At 44.4% G+C, this 24995-nt stretch overlaps 1 protein-coding gene and 1 non-coding gene across 2 annotated transcripts in view; one reads left to right on the top strand and one right to left on the bottom strand.

Annotated features, from left to right (window-relative positions):
• gnaz (guanine nucleotide binding protein (G protein), alpha z polypeptide) overlaps positions 1 to 24995 on the bottom strand; it is a 35717-nt gene that overhangs the window by 6000 nt on the left and 4722 nt on the right. Inside the window, exon 2 of the mRNA XM_028973009.1 lies at positions 6463 to 7687. Within this exon, the coding sequence (XP_028828842.1) occupies positions 6463 to 7185 (723 nt within the window). The 5' untranslated portion in view covers positions 7186 to 7687. The remainder of the gene's footprint in view (positions 1 to 6462; positions 7688 to 24995) is intronic.
• Positions 17742 to 17815, top strand: trnat-ggu (transfer RNA threonine (anticodon GGU)). Its single transcript has one exon. It is a non-coding gene; the product is annotated as a tRNA-Thr (tRNA).

The raw sequence follows: 24995 nt of genomic DNA, 5'->3' as shown, positions 1-24995 counted from the left end.
GATCAACAAACAACACGCGTTTGGAATCGATCGGATCTATATGAGGGTGTTTATGGAATTGTGTCTGAAGAGGCAATAGGAGCTGCTCTCACATGGTGAAGAGCAACAGCTTGTGACTAAAGGAGGAGCCTGACATGAAGACTGGGCCGCTGTTTTAAAGGTTACACAAAGCATCATGGTGCTCAGAGCAAATCACAAGACCCACCCAGAGAGGGAGAGGGAGAAGACAATGGATGCAGCATGGGGAGATGTTCTGGCATCTCCACACGCAACTCCATGAATTCCGTCAGTGTCAGGGTCGGTCGTTGCATAATGTACCCCAAGTGTCATTTCTTCTCCACTCCAGTGAAAACTACATCCTTGGCTCCACTCTTGAATTCTCCGGCTTTTGAGATCAGGTCAGACGTGTGATACATCAGCCATGAAACAGTGGGTGGAGAAAACAAATAATTTCTTCGTTTATTTAGTTCATGTCTGGATTGCTGCGCTTGTGTCAGATGTCAGCACTAAATCTCATTGCTGAGACAAGGAGACAAGATCCTCAGAGACACGCAGAGACGAAAATGAGACCCCGCCCTGAAATTTCCCACCAGCCCCCACCTTCTTGACTCCTTCATTCTTAATCAGGTCACTCAGTCAGTGACCAGCATGTGTCCAACACGGACACCCCCACATACACACACACACACACACACACACACGTTCACACACATCTTCTCCCCAGGACGTTCGAGGTGATGGAACCTATGTGCAGAGACGCTTAAAAAAGAAAACAAGATCACGGGTAAAGAAGAGTAAAGGGGGGTGAAAAGCGAACGAGACAGGAGAGAGAGAGAGAGAGAGAGAGAAAGAGAGAGAGAGAGAGAAGGTGGGTGAGTGCACACACCACTTCCCTACCGCAGTGTAGCGGTCCCCCCCACAGTCTCCCTCGCAGTCTCTCCCTGGCTCCCTCCAGACTCACAACCATTAATTAAGCTTAAGTATTAATGAGGAGGTTCTGCAGCATGTTAATTCTCTGTTTCCAGTAAATACGATTCGCTGGTTCTAACAGACGTCTGCATGCGGTTCAATGCTGATAAACTGGAATGAAGACACAAATGAACACAAATCCTGCTGGGCTCACATTGGGGTTATAACTGTGCTCCTTGTCCTTTGAAAAAGTAATCAGATCTTTTCCATTTTACTGTGTTTCTGAAGGCCAAATCACGAGCCAAAAATCACAACCATCACGGACGCCATCCTCAGCAACAGAGGAGAAACCCAATCTGCACATGAACGGGTTTAAATCTGAGGGCGTGACAGTTGTCAGTCGGATTTTAAAAAATTTGTCTTGTAGGTGACAGAAATACCAACAAAACTCAAGATCCATACAACTACCAAATCTTGTTTTATGTATGTAAATAATTTTTTTTAAGTCACATTCATTTTGAGTTAAAAAAGTATGTCTGAACAATAATATAAGTCCTACATTCAAAATTGGCCTTCTGATCTGCTGACGTTCCATTGCACAGGTCGTGTATCGGCGTGGGATTTCGCGGTAAATTGCGGTAATGCTGGAGCTGTGTTACTGTGCTGGTGCAGATCAGTGGCTCTGCACAGCCGGTGCGCCTCTCAAATGCGGCTGGAAGCCCGGGTTTCGGCACGGACCGGCCCATTTTGTGCCAAATTGCATGGCTATGCTTCTATGTCTCTGGGCCACCCTGAGGCCACAGCTGCTTCCGTGGTGAAATGGATGGTGTTAGCGCAGCGTGAATGTACCATTCCAAGCTGAGAATAGGCAATATTAACCGCATTCTTCTAAAATTACAAATCCCTTATTAGCCTTTTACACTTCATCCATAGACAACTCAATTTCATAAAGCCTTTTTTGTCTTTTATAATTCTGTTGATTAACCGTGGCGTTTGCATGCTCTCCCTGTTTTTGCACAGGTTTTCTCAGAGTTCTCCGGTTTCCTCACACCGTTCGAGAGCATACAACCTCGGTGGACTGTCCAATGGTGTGAGTGTGTGTGGATGTAAAGTATATATTTATATTTAAAAAGTTCTATGCTTAACTGACCAAAGAGCATATCACCGTGGTAAAAAAATGAACCAAGTAACGGCCAGACAGCCATGATTGAACCTGTGGACTTAAAGACGGCTGTGGACCTAAAGACGGCTGTGGACATCTCCGTAGTGATTAATATGTGCATACTTCCCACAAGCAATCATTTATTATGAATATTATTACAAACATAATTACGAAAATGTCCTTGTTTTCTTTAAATAATAGTATTTGATTCAGAGATTCATTCATTATTATGAAATTAAAGGTCTGAAATTATAATACAATTCACAGTATAGTACACAAAATCTGGATTATCAATCAAAATTGGGATTTCGGTGAGACCTTTAAAATCCATCGAAAACAGCTAATGTGAATATTGCCGTCTACTTCTCTGTAATATTTCATTTTTCAGCCTTGGCCATTAGCAGGCTCTGAACTAACAGACATTGATTAAGTAAAGAGAAGAGCAATTAGTAATATTTACTGTTTAACCCTCCTGCTCTATTGATCTTCCCAGGTGCTGCTATAAATAGTGCTGCTCACCTTGACCCTGTGAGGAGCAAAAGACTGAAGCAACATCTCATTAGCCCCCCGTCTCATCATAGAAAGCAGTGCTACCTACAGAGGTGTGTCTGATACAGCTCAGATGCTGTTTTCATGAGGTCCGAGGTTAACGCGTAGGAGTTGAAGAGTAGCTGAGGGTATATGTTCAGATTATTTCATCGTACCCTACGCATGTATGAATACTGATCAGAGTTATAATGAGCAATACGATGGGTTTGGCCAATCTGGCCAATTTCTATGTGGTTCAGTCAAAATGCAGCAATTTGCTCTTATGCATAACTTGAATTTTCCATTCATTTGGATGCATTTCACTTTCAATTTTGATAATAACTATGCAAGTAATCCTAAAGTAAAAGCTCCCTCGCTTTGGAGAGACTTAAAACAAGACTTTTTGTCTTGTTTGCTATAGTTTTGTTTTCTTTGTTTATTACATGGCGTTACATTACGTGTCTTCTTTTTACAAAAAACTACAAAATATTAATTTATGGGTCATTTTTGTTATTTTGTTGTTTCATTCTGTTAGTATGCATTTCGTTGGTATACAATAATTTTTTGTTTCCTATGATATGACATTCAAATTCATTCTGTTTCACAGGGTGTTTGGGCAATAATGGGTTCGGCTCAACATTAGCGCCTCTGTGACCTCCTTTTATTTTAGGTCTTATGTATCACCTTCCCTAAAGAGCTCAAGGGTGCTCCCGTCATGGCAGCTCCGCACGGAAGAGACTGGAATAATATATATATAAATATGAATATATGTAAAATTGATTATCTGCCAACCCCTACTATTTAAAGTTCATTTAGGGTTTTTGTACCCCAAAAAGAAAACTCCTTATCAATGTAGAGTCATCTAACAAGTGAAATTAGTACAAGTTGTGCCTGTTGACAGAGCACAGCCTCACCCTCCAACAGCATCTCGCTCCACCCATGCGCCTCTCTCACGCTGACACTCTCTGTCCCAAATGCACACTGTCTCCTGCCTGTTCTTTCCACCACAGTGCTGTAAAACACACACACACACACACACAATCCCTGCTCATTGTCAACAGCCAGGGATTAGGAGCGTTTGACTCGCCTGTTGCTAGGGAGCTGTTGCCATGACAACTTTTTTTTTTATTTTAGAGACAGCCATGGGACCTACAAAATGGAATGGAGGAAAGGAAGATTGAGAGGGGGAATGGCAATTTCACTTTTAAAAACATCATTGCTATTATGGAATGGCCCTCTGTGTAATGTTGGATCATGTTTGAAGGCTTTTGAGCTTGAGGAATCAATTAAGGAATCTGACCACACTGTTGATCGTATGCATTAATTCTTTCTCCGGCAAAGTGCCCTGCACTGCCAACGTCTGTATGCACCGTCACCCAAAAGGAACTTTCCGCGAATGCACCGTCACCCGAAAGGAACTTTCCACAAAACAAACGCACCAACCCTACGTTCATCAGTTCAGTGAATCCACTGCTTCATCTCAGCTGCCTTTCTCAATGCATAAAGACAGGGAATTAGCGTTCTGCCTGGCCTGGTGGAGAATGTGTGTCAATAAATGAAATAAAGCAATCAGCCTGCATCCTCTGAGGACGCTACAGAGCGGGCAGGTCTCATTCGGCACTCTTACGTAACACCTCATTACAACACATTCAGAGAATTCAAGAGAAATCGGTCTTGGTGACACCATTCCAACATGCCTACCTAATGTTTCACAACCTCCTTGACTCTTCAAAGGCATTTGGAACAGCCGACCTGAGCAGCCCATGTGTGCTAGGCTCGGTAGGTTAAAGGTGATTGGCCAGGGTGGCCGTCATTACAGTGCTGGCTGAGGCCAATTACCCCGGGGGGCATCGCTTTCATTATCGCCGGATCTTTACCTGCATGCTCTCCATCTGTTCCTGCCTGGAGTATTTGCTGACTGAGAGAGGTGGCTTTGTACCACAGCTTCGGAGCAAAGTAGACCAAAACCCTCTTGGGGGAGCCTGGGGAATATTTCTGAGGTGCCATATGAAACACAGCATGTTGGCAACGTTCCCACGAGTCCAACTCAGTTGTTCATCGATCAACATTTTGAATTGAAGTAAAAGCTGATGAGAATCAATTTTCGTGTTTTGTCCCTTTGCATGTAAAACAGCATGAGCCGTGGAACGAAATAAAAAAGAACATGAAGTGCTACCTCTACATCTGGTCCAAATACGATCTGAAAAACACCCCCCAGTTCTCTCCAAAGGTTAAAGAACCACACTAAGAACACTACTACAAATCACATTAGGGTCTGTTCCGGGTTTTAATGTGCAGCGGAAATGGAGTTTACGCAGTTTCTCTACAAACACCATAAACCATAATATGTGTGTACATGTACCAGTATAAAATTTGTCAGCTTTTACTGTCAGAGTGACCAATCCCCCGACTGCAAAAGTGAAAAGGAAAAGCCCTGTGTGTTGGTGACATTTTTCAATTGCTTGCTCTCAGATATCAGCCAGACTGAGTATGAGCCGCCACTGAGGTGCATTTGACCATTAAAGAGCAACAGTGGCTGGTGCATCAGAGCTGTGGGAGGGTGGGGTCCCCCCTCATCACCAGCGCCACAACTGTCCACACTCACCCTGCTGCCACTGAGAACATGGAATTCTAATATCCTCTCTTCCTCGTCTCTTAATTTCCTCCTCGTTTCTCCCTCTTTCTGTCGAGGTCGAGGAGTAAACACAGTCTCTCTCTAACGCACACACACACACACACACACACACACACACACAAAGACGTTTTTACCTCCTGTGTGCTCTGAAGGGATTCATTTTCACAGGTGCCTCACCGACACCCTGCTCTGTGAACTCAATTATCACCCGATTTATTTATACCTCAAATGCTAATTGATATTTCTTGCTTCTGCACTTTCTAATCTTTCGCAGTAAACGTTGTATAACATGCACGGCCTCTGTAGGGAGGGGCAGGGCGGGGCCTGGGAGTGTATTTCCACGTTAGTGTTCAGATGCTGATGGAGAGTTTAACGCTCTGTTCGTTGACGCTGATGGCCGTTGACGGCTCACAGTGGAAGTAGATATAGCAGCGCCATGGTGGGCTGTAGGCGAGCTAACGTGTCTCAGAGGGACTGTTCACAGTGGCCTACGGCCTTTCCACACATTCACTATTGACCACGTTTCTTTGTGGTTTTACAAGTCATTAAAATTCATTGACCTGCTGGACTTGCCTCTGACCACCTGCCTTCAGGTCAGGTTGTTCCTAAGACCCACCTGCCACGAGCACTTTAGGAATGAACAACACCCAGAAATGGGTGGGGGGCGCCTGTCGCTTTTATCACTTTGGATGACATTTTACGAGAACTGCAGAGTGTAAGCGTGAACTGGACAGATAAACAGAGGCAGGAAATAAGAGGGGTGGTCTGGGCGATGACAGAGCCCAGATAAACATCAAGTGCCCATGTATGAGCTAGTGTTTGATGGTGTGTGTGTGTGTGTGTGTGTGTGTGTGTGTGTGTGTGTGTGTCGAGAACAGTTCCCTTCCTTCTTGCTCCAGCGTGCAACACAGGCTATCAGCTGTCAAGTTTAGTTTGACACATCCTACCTGACACCTTCATTCATCAGTTTTTGTACTGAATGTTGTTAGCACGAATAACTTGGGACTTTTACAGGGAATAACTGTGCGTGAGATCATTTTTGTCCAGAAAAAGTTCATCACAGTGCTGATAGTTGGCTCGAGCTGGTCTTAACTTGTAGGACAGCCTGACCAACTCTTGTTTTTTACATTTGCAAGCCCTGCCTGCTTTAAGGGGTCGTACTCTGTCATGTTAGCATTTGTGCTAATATCGGCCATTAGCCACTGTTGTTGCGTCTACTGCTGCTCACCGTCTGGTTGTCTTCATAGAGCTTGAGATCGTAGCCACTGAGTTCCACACAGAAGATGATGGCGGTGACACCCTCAAAGCAGTGGATCCACTTTTTGCGCTCACTGCGCTGGCCGCCCACATCTACCATCTTGAAAGTGAGTTCCTTGAAGGTGAACTTGTTCTCCACAATGCCGGTAGTCATGTCACGTGAACGCAGGATGTCCTCCACGGTGGGAATGTACTCGGGCGCCGAGATCCGGTCCAAGTCGTTCAGGTAGTAGGCAGTGTTGTCTTCTAGATGGTACTCGTTGGAGCGGCAGAAGCACTCCTGCACGCCCGAGTCGGCCCACAGCCGCTTCATGACACCCAGCAGCTCTGGGGTTATCTCCCCCTTGCTCTCAGCTGGGCCGGTGAGGGCGAAGAGCTGCACGGCGTCGTAGGCGCGGTCGGGGTTGTGGAAGTCGATCTTCAGCGTGGCCAGGGCGCGGATGATGCGCGTGAGCGAGTCGATGGCGTTGTACAGGATGAGCGGCTTGTACTCCTTGCAGGCCTCCAGGTTGAAGCCCCCACTATGGATGATCTTCATCTGCTTGACAATCGTGCTCTTGCCCGAGTTGCTGGTGCCCAGCAGGAGGAGCTTGATCTCACGTCGCTGCCGCTGACTCTCCGAACGTAGGTGCCGGTCGATCCGTCGCGAGCGGCGAGCTGCCTCCTTCTCCTCCGAGCTCTGCCGGCATCCCATGGTCCAGACCCGGAAATCAAAAAGCTAAATGAGACAAGGAGACTTGCAGAGTGGTCAGTGTTCCTTAGTTCTTGGAAGCAGGAAGAATCTGAGAAGACTGAAAGGTTGACACGTTGAGGGCAGTTTTTGGAAACCCTGCTCTACCAGGACATGGTTGGTGGAGCCACCTGGGCCGTGGAGCTTGGGCTGGACTACCTCCGTGTGTCCCAGGAGCAGGGGTTCATATCAGGGGTCTCCCCAGCAGACGGATGGAGGGGGGGGTGTTGTCAGTGGAGCCAATGGCACTTTGGGACAGCGGGCGGAAACGGTAGATCCCCCTGGCTCCCTGCCCTCATCGTTTCCCTTTCGGCTCTCGTTCTCCTGGCGATTGCAGTCATCCACCTCTCCTTTTCTCACGAGCGCCCCGTTTTCCTTTCACTTTCTCTCCCTCTTCTAGTCTGACACCGTTTTCCGATCCAGTCGAGCTCTTCTGGTGTCTTTTCTCTTCTCACGGACCCCGTTGCTGCAGAAGAGGGAGGAGATCTGGTCAGTTTTCATGAGATTTGAGGATATCATACCATGAAAGTATATGTGCAAAACAAATACAATTTAGTGCCATTGCCTCAGAAAGTCGATCCAACCAGGCCAATCACCCCCATAATATACGGCACCTCTGAAAACCCCCGTGTCACTGAATAAAACAGCGTTGAGAAGCAGTCTTTTAAAAGCGCATCACCCCTGATTATTGCCCCATCGATCGTAAACAGCACCGCTTTCACAATCGCGACACAGACGGCCCGTATTTATTTTATTCCAGAACAAATTTTGCTCAGCTGGTGCTGAACACACACAGTGCGCTCGGCCCGCTGGATAAACACACACCTACAGCCGTCCAGTTAGGAGCCTGTTATTATATCTATAAACATCAGCATCATTCACACGTACACACGCGCTGACAAGCGAGGACCATTCGCCAGATAAATCTCACCAGAGCACACGCAGAACGCCGCTTTCACACGCTAAATAACAGCATGCATGAAGAAACGCGCATATTTCCCATATCTCATCCTCACCGTTCTCCCACTATTACACACACACACACACATGCGCAGTCGAGGTGTGAAACGGAAGCAGATGTGAGATGATCGTCCTTCCCTGTAGCCATTCTCCACCCCATTCCCCTCCATCTTTCTCTGCGCACACCCGCAGTATGTGGCCTAGCGGAGGTCCCCGTTTCATGGCTGCCCACTGTCAAATGCAGCGTACGCATTTTGTTGTGCTGTGCTGAGTATTATAAAGACAAAAAACTAAAGAAGTTGCTGTGGAATGGTGACCGTGAAAGTGCTTGTTTTCAGGACCCGTCCACCTGTTTGCAGCGTTGCTCACCGGTGAGACCTGTGGTCAATATCACGTCCTACCAACGGTGTAAGAATTTGAACGTCTTTTAATGACCTGCAGAGCCAGTGGCTTTTAGCCTGTGATGGTGATGAATGGATGATGTGTCGTTGGCCATGCAACTAACAGCAAATAGCGCCATGGCCCAGATTCAGCAGGCGAGATTGCAGCTGTCCCGGCCTTGACATGGACTCCAAGAGAAACTGCATTTCCCAGAAACCCTGGCTGTTACAGAGAGGTGGGCGGCTTTGCTCTCGGGAAAGCATGAATGCAGCAGAGGCTCTTCTAAAAAAGAGAACAATCCCTCCGCTGCATCAAAAAAAAGTTCAGCAAGGTCATTATCTCTCTCCATATAGATGGGTTAGTCATGCCTTGGATTAGAGTGCGAGTACAGTAATACCTTTCAGCGTAATTGCATAGTGTGGCGAGTGAGTGACTGTAAAATGCACACGGATCAGCTGACAGCTCTGTACTACTCCACTGAGCTGCAGGATCTGAACTGTTTTCCATATTTCATTCCAATATTTTTACTCGTAAGCACCTTTTTGGAACCAGCAGCATCTGTGTGATTATTGTGTGATTTGGTTATTAAGAATTAATTCATGTTTTTTTTGCCAGAAGAAATCAAGATCTTTCATTTGAAATGTATATTTTCATTTTGCCAAAAATGTCACTTACACCCATATAGTTCTCATCCCTGGATATGTTGGCACCTTCTAGGCCATCATCAGAAATAAATGAAAATGCACCCCATCTGACTCCACCCATCAGTGGACAGTATTCGCTGCATTCTTATGGACTTAGTTTCTTCTAGCACATTCTGCAGACAAACTGGAAGCAGCTTCCTCATGCCAATGAAGCTGTGATCCCTGTTCCTCCGGCTGTATTTTACTGCTGTCACATGACAGGATGGGTTGTCAACTTGTAAACTGTGCTCTAGATTTTTCATAAAATCTAATAATTAACTGTCTTTTATTCGTTTTAATTTACAACATGTGAATTATATTTACTTAACGTAATATCCTGGCTCTCTAGAGGCCTATAAAGGGAAGACCTGTGGAAAGGTCTGGGAGAGATTTATCAGATTTATCCAACAGGGCCACGTCCGTCTTTTTAATCCACCCATAATTAAAACCCTCATCAAAAAAGGACACGTGTCCTGAATGTGTGATGGGCTAAATATGTTTAATGGTAATAAGCTGCGCTTCTGGTCCTTTCCATGCGAATAGGCGGGCTGGTCGTTTCAGAGTCTATTAGGATTTATGAGTGTTCAATCTCACTTCCTGGTTCTTACCCCCAGTCAAAGGAGGTATTCATTTAAAGAAGGAAAATATATGTCTGACAATGTTTTATTACATCTGATGAACACCCTGAAACTGGGTCATCCGAACACAATGTGCAATTGCAACGGAGCATTCTTGAAGCTGCAGAGAACGCAGCCATTAGGGTGATGATGAGAAATGTGTTATATGACATAAGTAGGACAAATTCTCCCTCTCTTTCTCTCTCTCCCCCCTCACTTTCATTCAGAGAGCGGGGGAGAGGACAACAGAGCGACAGAAGATGCTGAAGCACTGAGCTGTTGGGAAGCAGTCTGGACAGGGGGGGGTGTGACCCCCGTGGTCACCAGCTGAGCTGAGCGGGAGGATCGTGGGTCACCGTGTCAGTGGCCGTTCCAGTTTACACTAGCATCTCGCCTAACAGAACCTTTTATATCACAATGAGAACTGATCCATTTTTGGGCAAGCCCCTAATCTTGTTGATATGTAGGGGCTTCCTTGGGAGCCCTTTCAGAGAACCTGGCTATTTCACTCTTCAAAGTCCTCTGCACAGAACCTTTTATAATCCCACTTGATCAAGCAAGGAGTTGACTCGCAGGGCACGTGTTATTCCGTGAGCAGATAGGGGGTCAAAGCCCATTAAGACACACTGTTTGTGATTTCTGGGCTAAATAAGGAAAAAATGTTGCCGTTGTTGTCCACATAGCCCCTGAGTGTAAAGACGAAAAGCAAGACCTCTAGACCTGAGGCTGGATCTGAGATATTACTTGACAGAACCCCTGGGGTAAGAGCCTCGACCCAAAATGTCCAGAGCGTCCTCCGTCAACCCCTTTTCACCAGAGAAGAGGCCCGGGCTTTGTGAAGTGGCTGCTTATGTAAGTCTTGACAAAAGTGCAATGGCATCTCTGTCTTATTAATGAATTCAGGGTGTTATGTAAGGTTCCGCTCCTCCTGAACTCAGCGTCTGAAGATGCGGGTACAACCAAACACACACACTCACACAACACAAAGCACATTGTTCCATGTGTGACCTAGAAATGGTCCGTAGGATGGGCTTGTGGATCACGGAACAGTGTTGAGTGATCAAAGGGGCTCTAAATCATGGTCACCGTGGAGCATTACGATGAGTGATTAGCGAGGAAGAGCCTCTGTGACTGCAGCACCAATTTCCTCACCTCATAATTTCTTCACCCGACCTTGCCGAGGACCCTTTTCTGGTTCCTAACACACTTTAATCAAGGGTCTCTCGCCTTCATTTCCCGAGGGACCTGCTGCCAACATTTCTCATTTAACCCATGCCTAATGAGGATCAGGTAATCAGTAACAACTACATCTGGCTCGTGACGAAGCTTGCATTTCATCGTCCTCATAATCCTGCATGCCCTTTCCTATGTCCTGCTAATCTAACCACGTTTTTGGCCCATTTTTATGGACATGAAAAAATTGGCGTCCCAATTTGCATGTCTAAATTTGTCACCAAAATGTGCTCATTTTTGTGCAGCAGCGATCATTGCTGCGTTATTCTTAATGCACAGCTTTTCCTGAACTCGCCCTGTTGAGAATTATAAAGCACGGCTTGCCCACAATTCAGATAAAGCTTTTCATCACTGTATTTTTAGTGGCATGGAAAGCATTGACTCGGCTACTTCGGTGTCCTTGTTCTAAAAGTTACAGTAAAAAGGCAGTGAAAACTACAATCTTTTGACTCAATACCTTTTGGGACAAAAATGTGGCGATAATCTACCTGTTTTTTAAAGTGAAACAAATGCAAACACAACAGAGCATCGGAACCTTGGACCGAATATGGAGACAATCTGCAATGTCTGGACATGGAAGAGAAATGCCATCCTATGATTTCTGCTGCCGCCTATGCAACTTTAAATGATGAAAAACCTTTTAACCTGACACATATTGAAACTGAAAGATAAGACAAAATAAATCTTTATTGTCATTGTCACTTCTCAAGGAACAATGACATTTATGGTGCAGTCGACTCAGTGTAAGGCATATAGTTACAAAAAATATACAAAAATACAAATTGCACTGGATTTTTACAGCCTATTAGACATTGTGTGAAGAAATTCCACATTACCGGACATAGTGAGGTGGTATTGCACATTTCATATATAGCACATATATGGATAACAGTTGGTTTTGGATTGCTTTTGGATAAAAGCTGTTTTCATTGCTCTGTATCTTTTGCCTGATGCCAAAAGCTGAAAGTTGCTTAACTGATGACCCTGTGGAGCACCATACCACATACACAGTCCATACGTAAGTACACTTTCTACGGAACAGTGGTAAAAGGCAAGGAGCAGATTCTTGGAGAGCTAGTCCAGAACTATGCTGCGCCTTCTTCCTGTAGTCAACAACAAGCCTCTTCCTTTTTGTGGTGTTTAGGATCAGGTTGTCGTTCAACTTCAACCCTGCATGCCATACAAATGTATGGCTCAAACATCTTCATTTGGGTCCATCTTCAATGGAATGAGTTATGGGACAGTGCTGCATGGTGGCGCAGCGGTTAGAGACACAACCTGACAGCTGTCAGTTAAAATCCCGTCTTGGACCTTGTGTGCGGAGTTTGCATTCTCTCTCTGTGTTGGGAGTTTTCTTCTGGTTCTCTGCTTTCCTATATTTACATTTATGAGAATGTATCAGTAGTAGTCCCCCAGGGACAGTCCCCCAGGAGACACTCAGGGTTAAATGTCTGGCTCATGGACACAATGGTAGTAAGTGGGGTTTGAACCTGTGACTTTGTGGTCATCTGGTTCATAGTTGCTTGTCCCCAGGAAATGAAGGCGAGAGAACCTTGATTAAAGAGACATCATCCACCCTCTTCTTTTATTATAGCTCACATATTGTATTATGGCTCACCAACAAAATGGATTCCTGGGTTAAGTTTCAAGGTTTAATACCCAAAAGACATAAATGCCAAGTTCTATTGAAGCTAATTCAGCATTACTGCATGCTGTGCATTTTTGTGCATGATGGTGTGTTGAGGATGACCAGCTTGGGGCAGTGGTGGCCTAGCGGTTAAGGAAGCAGCCCCGTAATCAGAAGGTTGCTGGTTCGAATATTGATCTGCCAAGGTACCACTGAGGTGCCACTGAGCAAAGCACCGTCCCCACACGCTGCTCCCCGGGCGCCTGTCATGGCTGCCCACTGCTCACTCAGGGTGATGGGTTAAATGCAGAGGACAAATTTCACTGTGTGCACTGTGTGCTGTGCTGCTGTGTATCACGTGTGACAATCACTTCACTTTCACTTTTTGCTCTATGATTTGGATGTAATTTCAGTCACAGGGAAAAAAAACAAGTTGACCACGTGCCACAAGTCACCATGCAGCCATTTTTTGGGGTAGTGGTGGCCTAGCGGTTAAGGAAGCAGTTCGAATCCCAATCCGTCAAGGTACCACTGAGGTGCCACTGAGCAAAAGCACCGTCCCCACACACTGCTCCCCGGGCGCCTGTCATGGCCGCCCACTGCTCACTCAGGGTGACTGGTTAAATGCAGAGGACAAATTTCACTGTGTGCACCGTGTGCTGCTCTGCTGTGTATCACATGTGACAATAACTTCACTTTACTTTACACTTTATTTTTTTGCACTGCATGGATCCCTCGTCCAGACACCAACAGCAGGGCTGGCCAGCGAGGTAACACGTTGTGTAGCACTCGAGACGCCTTCCTGCCATAGGGAGGAACTGCGGGGCTACTGCTGCACAGCACCATCGTCCCTCATTCATCCATCCTCCATCCTTATCACCAACGTCCCCGCACTTTTATTAATCTTTCTCATAACACGGCCTCCTCATGACTCCTGCCCCAGTTATGCTGACAGTAATTGACCGGTCCGCTGGTTCGTTTGATTACGCCAACATAACGAAAGCTAATTGATCGTATTAGGGACTATTAGGGTCACTTAATCCTTCACGTGGGCAAGGAGTTGGGGTATATGGAGATACTGTACATTCTGCAGGGAACTGATGCGGACTGGAATGCCACCAGTGATCCTCACACACTTCCACTGGAGCACAGTGGAGAGCATCTGTGTGACGTTCAATGGATATTCAGCACACTACACTGTACACAAAATTGCACAATTGCACATGTATTCTGGTGTTAGACTGCATTGCACATTCATACTTGATGTCCGTCTTTAGGTATGCAAATCTAAGAACATTGAGAAATATGACAAACAAGTCAGTCACGTGTCAGCGGCCTCATCTGCTGTCATGGACTTTCTGGTTTATATTTAGAAAAGATCATGAAACGTGAAAACACGTCAGTGGGCGCGTTCTCATCCCAACAATTCCAGCCAGACTCTACACTTATTCACACAGTGCTGTCACAGTTCCAGACATCACCATGCTCTTTAACTGCCTTAAAATAGCAATCATGCCAGAAATAATCATTCCTAGATGGCCTCAGTGACAACACAAGGAATGGAAAAAAAAGTCACTTTATGATAGAGAGCATTTGTCCAATTACATTTTTCTATATCCTGCGGGTGATTAGTTCCATTCCACATGCTGTAATTGCATATAGATTGAATATCGCTTCAATTTTTAGTTGCTTCTACTGTCCCCCTGGATATTTAAAACCCAATTGACTAAACTATTAGCACAGATTTAAAAAAATATATAATTTCCAGTTGAGAATGAACTTAGGAAACAGATTTTCTTGAGGAAAGACTAAAAAAACGCATTCTTTAATTGTACTCAGCAATATTGTGTGTATTGTTTCATCCACATCTATCAATCTATACACAGGGTCAACTGAACTAAAGTTGAACAAATTCCTTTGTTCAACTAAATTTGTTTCATGAATTGCTGAAAGGAAAAACACTAAACCTCAAAGATGGAAAAATATATAGATGAAGACATTTCCTGCCTGCCATAATGGCTTTTTTTATGGATCAAAGACATGAGTTTTCAATCATAGGCTAGCCACGCAGTGATCTCATTGCAGCTGATGATGTCCACATGACTCAAATCAGCCATTGAATTATTCCTGTGAGTTTCCTGCACCGGGGTCGCAGTGTGGGTCAGAACAGACAGGCGTGAACCTTTAAAATGAGTGCAAACCGGTCCACTGCTCTGTGTTCAGAGTTAATTGTCTGCATTTACATGATTTGCCAGCACGGGGTTGTTGCTTAGAATTGCGTGAGAGTTATGGAGACAAACACAACATAAGGGATTTATTTCACAAATTGAGAGAAAATAGCGACAGGCGCTTTGTCTGCTTTAAGAAGGAATTTGAGGAGATGCCACAGTTTGCACCAATTACAGCTCATTATATGCAAGACAAATCACCACAGGTAGACACTACAGTACACAAAAGTTTAGCCAATTTAGAGAAGGACATCTTGGGTGAGTTCCTATTGATTGTTTTTCAGTCATAAAGCTGAGGGAACCATTATTTGCTCAGACATGGTACTTCATATGCAACTTCGTTACATGTGTTGTAATGTATTGAATGTAGTGGTCTAAACCTTTTGTTTTTCTGCTTCCTTCTCATTCTGAAAGCAACTCACAGGGGCAGTGGTGGCCTAGAGGGTAGGTTGGGATGGTTGAGAAGGTTGGCAGTTTGAATCCCACTGAAACCTCCACCAGGCCCATCTCCAAAAATGACAAGCTGTGACACCCATGATGTTGGGCTCGCAGACGTAATCAAAGCGAACAGTTATGCCGAGCTCAACATGACAAGCAGTTCATGCAGAGTCACACATCCGAGGACAGAAACAAAGCCCTGAGCGTCCATGGTGACATAAATACTAGCGCCCCTCAGAAGATTAGAACATGGTGCAAAATGTTGGATGCCTTCAACCGCTCAGCCCCAAACAAGTATTGAAAGGATAAATGAAAATGGTTGGGCATTCCTGTAATTATTCATTTTTATTTGACTGTTGGTGATGCTCTAATCATTTGAGATACTGGATTTCTGGGTTTCATGTCATATCAAGCATAGTCATCAATTAAAATAAGTAAAATATCAGTTTATGAGTAATAAACATAGCATAGCAACATAGTAAAAAGCACCTACGGTGACTAAGTTGGAGCCATTTGAAGAATCCAATGCTAGAAACATATTTAGTATTTTTTTCATCAGGAGAAAGTGAAGTATGTTTAATCAATCAGTTTTTTCGCCTCTTTTTACCTTCATGACTGCAGTCTTAACTATTGTCATCGTCAAAAGCCACTTGATGAGGTGCTCATCAACATGAGTGACTGATAAGAAAGTTTTTTTGGCATAATAGGACTTCAGGACTTTTGGAAACCATCTGCATTGTTAAACTTGAAATGGTGGAGAGAAGCCACTGAAGTGTGAAATGCCGGAATTGCAGCAAACGCTCCCTGATTTGGAAAGACACAAAGGTTCAACTTTTTGCCTTGTTTGCATTCTCTCTATGTTAATTACATAATCTCACATGCGTTATTTCATAATCCTGTGTCTTCAGTTTTGGTCTATTAAGTAAAAAAATCCAAGAATCCATGGTAGCGAAGGACGTTCTGATTCTGTTCAGAGCAGCTCTCGCGCCACGTGAGATGCTTCGATTTTTACCACAGTGACTCTGGACCCATGACTGGCCTCCCCTCCCCATTCAGACCAGCCTCTGCCTGAAATGGGTCAGAAACAGCTGGGGGAAATTTCCTATCTAATTTCCCTGTCTGATCGCAGCACAGCTGCAGGTGCTGCCATGACTACTGCTAAACTGATGGCAGAATAAGAGCGAGACATTGCCTGAGGGACACAGAGGGACACTTCATCATGCCCTGCCACTATATAATCTCTAAAATCATTGTTCTCCAAGATTCTTTCTTTTGAGATGTCATTTTTAAAAAGATATCTACAGCAGCTTGAACGTCCTGCCGTCTGCAGTCATGCAGAGTACATTATTGCCCAAAGATTACTGACAAAGGCTCCGGCTTTCACACAACCCTGCAGAAGCCACACCCCGAAAAGAACAGTCTCTCAACGTTCTCCCCATTTCTGCCTGGAATGAATGGGACAGATTGTGTCAGGGGTCTTTAAGGTTATTGGAGGGGAGGAAATATTCACGTGCATTCATACATCTTTGCTGCCCGTTCCTTAATACACTCATGCAAAGCGTTTGATACATGTCATATATGAGAAATATTTCAAATACAGATGCCTCTGCGGTTGTAGATGTATTTGTTTGTGCTTTTTGTGGGTTTGAGTTATATAACATGTACATAAAAGTGTAATTGCGAGGCCTCAGATCCACCCTACAGGTAGCCATGACCCAGCGTTAATTATGCACAGCTCATGACTGGGAAGCGTCTACGTTTGTCCTCAGGCGTCTGTGTCCCAGTCTGTGTTCAACCTGGAAGCAAAACAAAAACCCCAAAAAAAGACTTCATTCCGCAAACTTTCTCCACATTAAATGAAGCTAACAGAGCTGCAGCTGTTATGGACACAGACAATGAAGGGCAGTGTTCTTCTCTCACTGGGGCTGTTGAGAGAAGGCCACTGGTGGGTGGGAGACCGGCGTAGTGGATCTCTGTGCGTGATAAGGGGCTCTGTCATGGCCTTCACTGCCCGAATGCCTACTCCTCCACACACACACACACACACACTCACACTCACACACACACACACACGCGCTCGCTGGTCCCATCCAGTGCACAGCGGGTCACACTCTGTCACATGGCCATCAGGGCTGACAAAGGCACAACTGTGTGAACTCTGGGAGGGGTCGAATAAGCTATGTGTGTTTGCGTGTGTGTACATTTTTATGCATATTTTATCAGTGCATTTGTGAAAGCTGGTGTGTGAATATCAGAGTATATTTGTGTGTATTTATCACGTGATTATAATAATAATAATGACCAGTTAAACGCGAATGGAAAACAGGAATCCGAAGAACAACATATGACAATTGGCCCCATAGCTTAGTTGGTAAGAGTGGCTGTCTGGTAAACAGGAGGTCCTGGGTTCGTATCCCAGCGGTGCCTTCATTTGGGGCAGCGGGGGCCTAGTAGTTAAGGAAGCAGCCCCGAAATCAGAAAGTTGCCGGTTCGAATCCCAATCCGCCAAGGTGCCACTGAGCAAAGCACCGTCCCCACACGTTGCCCCCCGGGCGCCTGTCATGGCTGCCCACTGCTGACCAAGGGTGATGGGTTAAAAGCATAGGACAAATTTCGTTGTGTCACCGTGTGCTGTGCTGCAGTGCATCAAAATTACAATCACTTCACTTCATTAGTTGAATCTGCCCCACTTGAACTCACTTGCATTTGATTCTGTTGCATGAGATGCACAATTCGTCCACATTTGACCTCTTCCATCCACATAGTCCATTAAAGGTCCCTTACTGTGAAAAGTTCCCTTTGTGACATTATTTAACATTAATACGAGTTTCCCTGGCTTGTCTGTGGTCCTGCAGTGGCTGGAGCTCAGATTGGCGGATCTGGAATTTGTTCACTTTTATAGGGCTCTCTCCTCCTCGTCCCGCCCCTCTCTTCCTTATTTGCATTTAAGAGAAATCCTGAGATTTTCCTGAGAAAATCTTATGGTTAAGAAAATCTTACTGGTTAAAATCATTGTGGGACTGGCTAAAAGCGGCTGTAATTCTGCACCGCGGCTTCAGATACAGTATTGAGGGACCACTAAGACCTATATAGAAGCAAATAAAATCATTGGTGTGTCCAACTCTGACCAATATTAATGGTTAAGAATAAAGTGTGTTGCAACATGGCGGCAGGTCTCGTGGTACGCTTGTGCTCCAAGGGCAAGGCTTGGAAAGCCCTTTGTTATCAGGGCTGTCCATAACACTTCACATCATGTTTTTTACTCATTTCGGTTCAAGTGTGTTAAAATGTTTTTGTATGTTTTTTCTAGTTTTTTTTTTTTTTCATCAAATTTTCAAACCATATTCCAGCACTTTTCATTGGAAGGGGCTGCTGATAATCACACCAAACTTGTTCCTGAATCGCCCTTTGCTACTTGCTGCTCACCTATGCAAATACCAGAAACACCAGAAAAGTCAGTTGTGCAGTGATTTCTGCCTCCAGATCCTCCAGATCTTAATCCAACCGAGTATCTGTGGAATGTGCTGGGAAAACAAGTCTGATCCATGCAGACACGCCCTCCCAATTTACTGGACTCTGTGACAGTAACGGACCACATTGTGACAGTCATATTCCGTCGCCCCGGTCTAGGGGGTCATCATGATGATGCGTTATATCCGAGAGCTGTTCTCGCTGTGTGATTTCTCTCCAACGTTATCCTACAAAGCTTTTGGAATTTGGCCTAAACCGCTGACTTGTTTCTTCCTGAAGCAGAAATATCAGCCAAATATGGCCATGCCCCCTGCTGTCGCCCTGTCTCACTAGATATGACTGATACCAGAGTTTGTATTGTCACACAAATGACATAACACTGCAGAGCAGCATTTGTGTCATAGTATGCCAAGAAAACTGCACAAGGATGTGACATAATACGAAGAACGATACGTGATGTTCATGGAGTCGGCATAACAGGCATGTCAAATGAGGCGAGGCCGGTAATTTGATTGAAAGCAATCAAGCATAATTACTGTAATTTGTTCAAGCAACATGGCGAAGAACATGTGTCAATTGAAATGAAGGGAATTACACACATTTGGCAGATATGGTGAGAAGGGACAGAGACACTCTGCTTGGTGGCTTGCATGTTCTACAGCAACATGTGTTTAAATGTCAGACAACTCCCTCCCATTCAGTTGTATGAAATATGTCAGATGTCAGATAACCCCGGGCAACCATGGGTGGTTGGGGGAGGGAGTCACGTGTTGTACTTTAATGTCTGCTTATTGTGTGTTTGGTGTGGGCATGGCTTGGGGCTGTAGTAACGAATCTACGAGAAAAAAACGGGATATCATGATCCGGTCCGAGAGGGGTTACTCCGGGATGGTATCGGGATCCGGACCGGGGTTTCACGTTGGTCCTGTGTCATGTTCCCTAATCGTTTTCACCTTGTCGAATGTATAAAGCTGCCCGGTTCATTTCTGTTCGGTCTTTTGATACGTTACATGTTCACCAGCGTCTCGGATGTCTCCCCTGTCCTGTTCTGCACCATTAAACCCCTGTATCGTGACGTCTTCCTCGTCATCTCGTCACCTCTTCGTCCTCCTCTCTGTTCACTTGCCTCGTCATGACTGAAGGTTGTGACGGACAGTATTGACTATGGAAATGGACATTGTAATATTCTATTAATTTAAGGTTCTAGTTTTCATGAGGAACCAGCCCCGAATGTAATGCATGCAGCCGAGTAAGGAGTATTGGTACATGGACCATCTGAAGACATCTGAAGTACAAAGCACAGGGAATTTTAAAAAATGCATTTTCTCCTCGGTCAAATCCCAGAAGACAAAGGTGCACAGTGTGGCCATTTTTGTTGGGCACTCTGTCACACACACTGACACAGATCAGGGTGGACACTGATACATGCACCGCATGCAGGTAAATAGGTCCCTGCATTATGCATGTCTGGACAAGAGAGGACGCACACAGAAAAAGGTCGGGGACAGGCGGTGTAAGAAACATATGTGCTCGCCACCGTGCATTCACAAAAAGGACACAAAATCAACAAAACCGCAGACAGAAGCGTCCCGACGGTAGAAGACACATGAATTACATACAGTATGTGCCCGAACTGGAGGGGGACGCTGGCAGATTGGGGCCAGTGGGTGAGATTTTGCTTTGAGGACAGCTTCTGACTGCTCTGGTGCTTCTAAACCAGACTTCATCGTTGAATTAAGCGTTGCATGCACAGCTCACCGTGGTGAAAGGTTGTTGATAGAAACACTGAACTTTCCAGTTTTATCACATTACTTTTTAAACCAATCAATCAAAATCTAATTGATGATTACTGTGATTGATGATTACTGCGTTTCTAAGACGATAATTTCCTTGCGCTTTGCACAACGTGCCCTGATGTGGATCTGCATGCGATTCTGTGTGTGTGAGCATGTGCATGCATGCATTCAATGTCCCAGCGCAACCTCAGCCCTCGCTGCGCACCGCTGCAGTGCTGCTGGTGCGTTTCCGTTGTCTCCCAGTCCTCCGTCTCTCTACCTGCTGGCCTAGATAAACCCTCCTCTCATTCATTCACTTGGTCCCACTCGCTCCCGCCGCCATTTCTCCTGGTGTGTGAGCAACTCCCTGTACAGTCATGCCTGACTGGGCCATGACTGAAGGCTGTGTTTGCGCGTGTGTGTGTCTGTGTGTGTGTGTGTGCATGCACAAGAATTACGCTATTAATAGGGACACACAATTTCCAAAAGGTTTTTAGTAACAGACAACACCGTCTTTATAAGGAAAATGCATAACATTCATGTAATAAAACCCCACGTCTGTGTGTGTTTTTTTAGCCTTTCGTGATGCTGTATAATTGGCTCTTTAGCAGGTTCCACACAGATGAGAGCCGAGTGTGATAATTAATAAAACGCGGTTTAACAGTCAGCAATTTTGTTGTGCTGTAGCCACCTCTGAGCTGGATGGGTGAATGTTTCACAGATCATTACCCCACAGCACAACGTGTTGCCACCGCTGCAAAGATGGCTACATCTGCCTATGGTGCATTAATACAGATTGTGGGCTGCATGGGTTTCCTGTGCTGAAGGTTTTTAATTACTATTATTGTTATTATTATTATTATTATTATTATTATTATTATTATTATTATTATCTAAATGTTGAAATAACTATTTGGGTCAATCATCATTATGTACCACTGAACTCTTCATTGTTTTCAGTATTTGGATCAGACAGCATCAATTTTCCAAATGATTAAGCTGCAATTAGGATATTGAAGAATGCTGTTACGCACTTTTGATATTGAGTGCAATGATTTCTGTCTGTCTGTCTCCAGAGATCATAAAGAACATTGGGGCGGTGTTTTTTAATGCCATAAGTTCACACAAAACATCATCACTCAACAACAAATCTCATGTCCATGGTATCAGAGCACTAAGGGAGCAGCGTCTCAGATAAAATGCATGTATAATAACAACAAGAATGAAAATGAGATTAAAAATTAAAGTCGCACTTATCAGGCACTTTAGAAGAATGTTTAGCCTCACCAAAGGAAAGGACAGGAAAGGTTTCTGGTGTTTCTGAACCAGCCAAGCGAGGCCTGTTGGCAAAATTGTTGGGTCCTGATTACGCCAGGAGCCATTTATTAAGATTGTGTGATCAGTACTCATGTCAATGGCCTTCTTTATAGGGCTGTTACATTCCTTTCGGTTACTCTTGGTCTGCTGTTTGTACGTTTCCAACATTGTGCCCTTTTTGTTATTTATTTGAAAAAATGAATCACGTGGATTTGACTTCACAGTTTCGCATCACATGTAAAAAGTAAAATAATCATGTAAGACTAACATGTTGAATTTGCATTAAAAGCCAAACCATGTCACTGTCAGGTTCATAAAATCAGTTGTTTACAGAGAAAATTAAATAAATGATGTCCATTGTTCAATTAAGATAATGAAATATATTTTCCAATAAGAACTTTTGTCAAGCATTGTGAAAAAATGCATGAAGATGTTCCATTTCAGGACTGATCGAACAACAGAAAACCTACACAAACCAATCACGTTAATCTCGGCAGTGGTGGCCTAGCGGTTAAGGAAGCGGCCGGTCCGAGGTGTCCCAGTCCAACACACACTGCGCCCCGCAACCTATCATGGTTCCCACTGCTCACCAAGGGTGATAAAGGTTAAATTTCCTTCTGAATTATTAAAGTATAACAAAATAAAAGAAATACTGTAAGGTTGTAGAACGGTAGAACGTCATTTTGTTATAGCAATGGGGGACTGTTTAGTTCTGTACTTCAGTGACACTCTCTGGAACATCATAAATAGTTCCACAGAGAAAGACATTTAAATACAAGGTTTGCACAAAAGGTGACTTGTACATCTTTGCTCCTTCATTTTTATTGTCAAGCTTTTCTCCAGTTTTCAATAAAATTCAATGATTCACTTTCAAAAAAAGTGTTTCATGTCACTATGAAGACAGATTAAACAATACTGGGAAATCAAAAATTTTTTTTTAAAAGTGTGGTACCAGTCTTTAAAATCCAGAGTGTTCTTATTAATTAAGGTTCACGTCTGCCAAACATTAGCCTTACAGAATTAAGGTTTAAAGCATTAACATGTTGTTTTGTAATATACAGCACCACAGACAACAGACAACAAATTCTGGTTACACCTTACATCAGGTATAGCAAAAGATGTCCCTCACCACAGCAGTAACCAAGACACGATGTATATGGTGTATATGGTAGTAACACACTCGCCTATGAACCAGAAGACCCAGGTTCAAACCCCACTTACTACCATCGTGTCCCTGAGCAAGACACTTAACCCTGAGTGTCTCCAGGGGGGGACTGTCCCTGTAACTACTGACTGTAAGTCGCTCTGGATAAGGACGTCTGGTAAATGCTGTAAAAATGTAAAAAAAAAAAAACAGAATGTACAGTTTTGATCCTTTTCTAATTAGGCACGTGTGACAAAAGCATCGAACCCTTTTTACCAGGATGTTGGATGTTGAGGAAGTGCTACAAATGTTGGAAATTTACGGTGTGACCTGATTTGCTACAGACTACACCAGTGTTCCTGCATGAAGAAATGTTGATCAGAACTCATTTTAACAGAAACCATGCAAACTGCTCATCATCACCGACTTTACGCATCGGCACACTCACAACAATGCGGCACTACATCTTCTTCCATGTTCTCACAAACCTCCCATTCGACTTGTCTACTCAAACCCAAAACCACTCAACACACCCTGACAAATCATGAGCAGCAATACAATATTGTTCTTCTAGCACATCTCTACATATCGACATGAACATTATCACCACCTTTACTTTTTAATTTTACACTTTTACACAGTCCCTTCTTCAACTATTTTAAGGTTAAGATGAAAAATAACCCAATTACCCAACATTTTTGCTCGACACTGTATGTTTAACACTCATTTCACTGAGCAGCCAGAATGACTGTTGAAAGTGAAGTGACTGTCATTGTGATACAGCAGCACACTGTGACACAACGAAACGTGTCCTCTGCTTTTTACCCATCACCCTTGGTGAGCAGCCATGAATGGCGTCCGGGGAGCCGTGTGTGGGGACGGCGCTTTGCACCCTGACGATTCGGGATTCGAACCAGCAACCTCCAAATTACAGGCCTGCTTCTTCCCCGCCAGGCCACCACTGCCCTGGTATATGATAGGGTTCCGTTTTTAAACAATACTATACTAAAGAAGGTTGGAAGATGATTATTGTCAGCATTTTGAGGATGAAAAGACATTCTTGTCTGTAGAAGCGACACCCACCCCCTAGGACTCAAACTTTGATTTCAAAATTATTTTTTACTTACTTTTGGAACTTTATACCTGATTCATTTACATTTGTGGCATTTGACAGATGATGTTACCCAGAGCAACTTACAACGTGCTTTCATGTTACCATCAATGGAGTAATCAGTTCTGGTTCACTAGATCCCCAAATATGAATAAAAATATTTGATTAACTCTGTTGTAGTTCTTACAGAAGTCAGACAAGAAGAAGGTTACAAGTTCATTTAAATCTTCTCTAAAGAGGAAGGTGTTGAGCTGCCGTGTGAAGGTGCTCAGTGACTGAGCTGGAAGTTCATTCCACCACCGAGGGGCCAAGACGGAGAAGAGTCTAGATGAGCGTCTTCCTTTTACCTTCAGAGATGGAGGGACCAGGCGAGCAGTACTGGAGGCTCGGAGTATACGAGGTGCAGTGCGAGGTGTAATAAGGGCTGTGAGGTAGGATGGTGCTGCTCCATGTCTGGCTTTGTAGGCCACCATCAGTATTTAGAACCTGATGCGTGCAGCTACTGGGAGCCGGTGGAGGGAACGTAGCAGAGGGGCGGTGTGGAGAACTTGGGAAGGTTGAAGATTCAGTATTTGTAGTTGTAGAGGTTGTTTAACCTGCTATCCGGGAATTACAGTAACTCCGGACTGAATGAGTATCTGGGTGGCCTGATATTGTAGATAAGGAATCTACATGAGCGGGAAAGATTGGTGTTAAATAGAGAAATTGTATAAATACAAAAACAAACCAAGCCAATGAAAATGCTGCAACCTACAATACATGAAACATGGACCTTGCTGGAAGAAAATC

The sequence above is a fragment of the Denticeps clupeoides genome, chromosome 3 (genome assembly GCF_900700375.1).
Source record: "Denticeps clupeoides chromosome 3, fDenClu1.1, whole genome shotgun sequence".
Taxonomy (NCBI): Eukaryota; Metazoa; Chordata; class Actinopteri; order Clupeiformes; family Denticipitidae; genus Denticeps; species Denticeps clupeoides.
The sequence above is the reverse complement of the archived record's forward strand: the minus strand, read 5'-3'. Positions and strand labels throughout refer to the sequence as shown.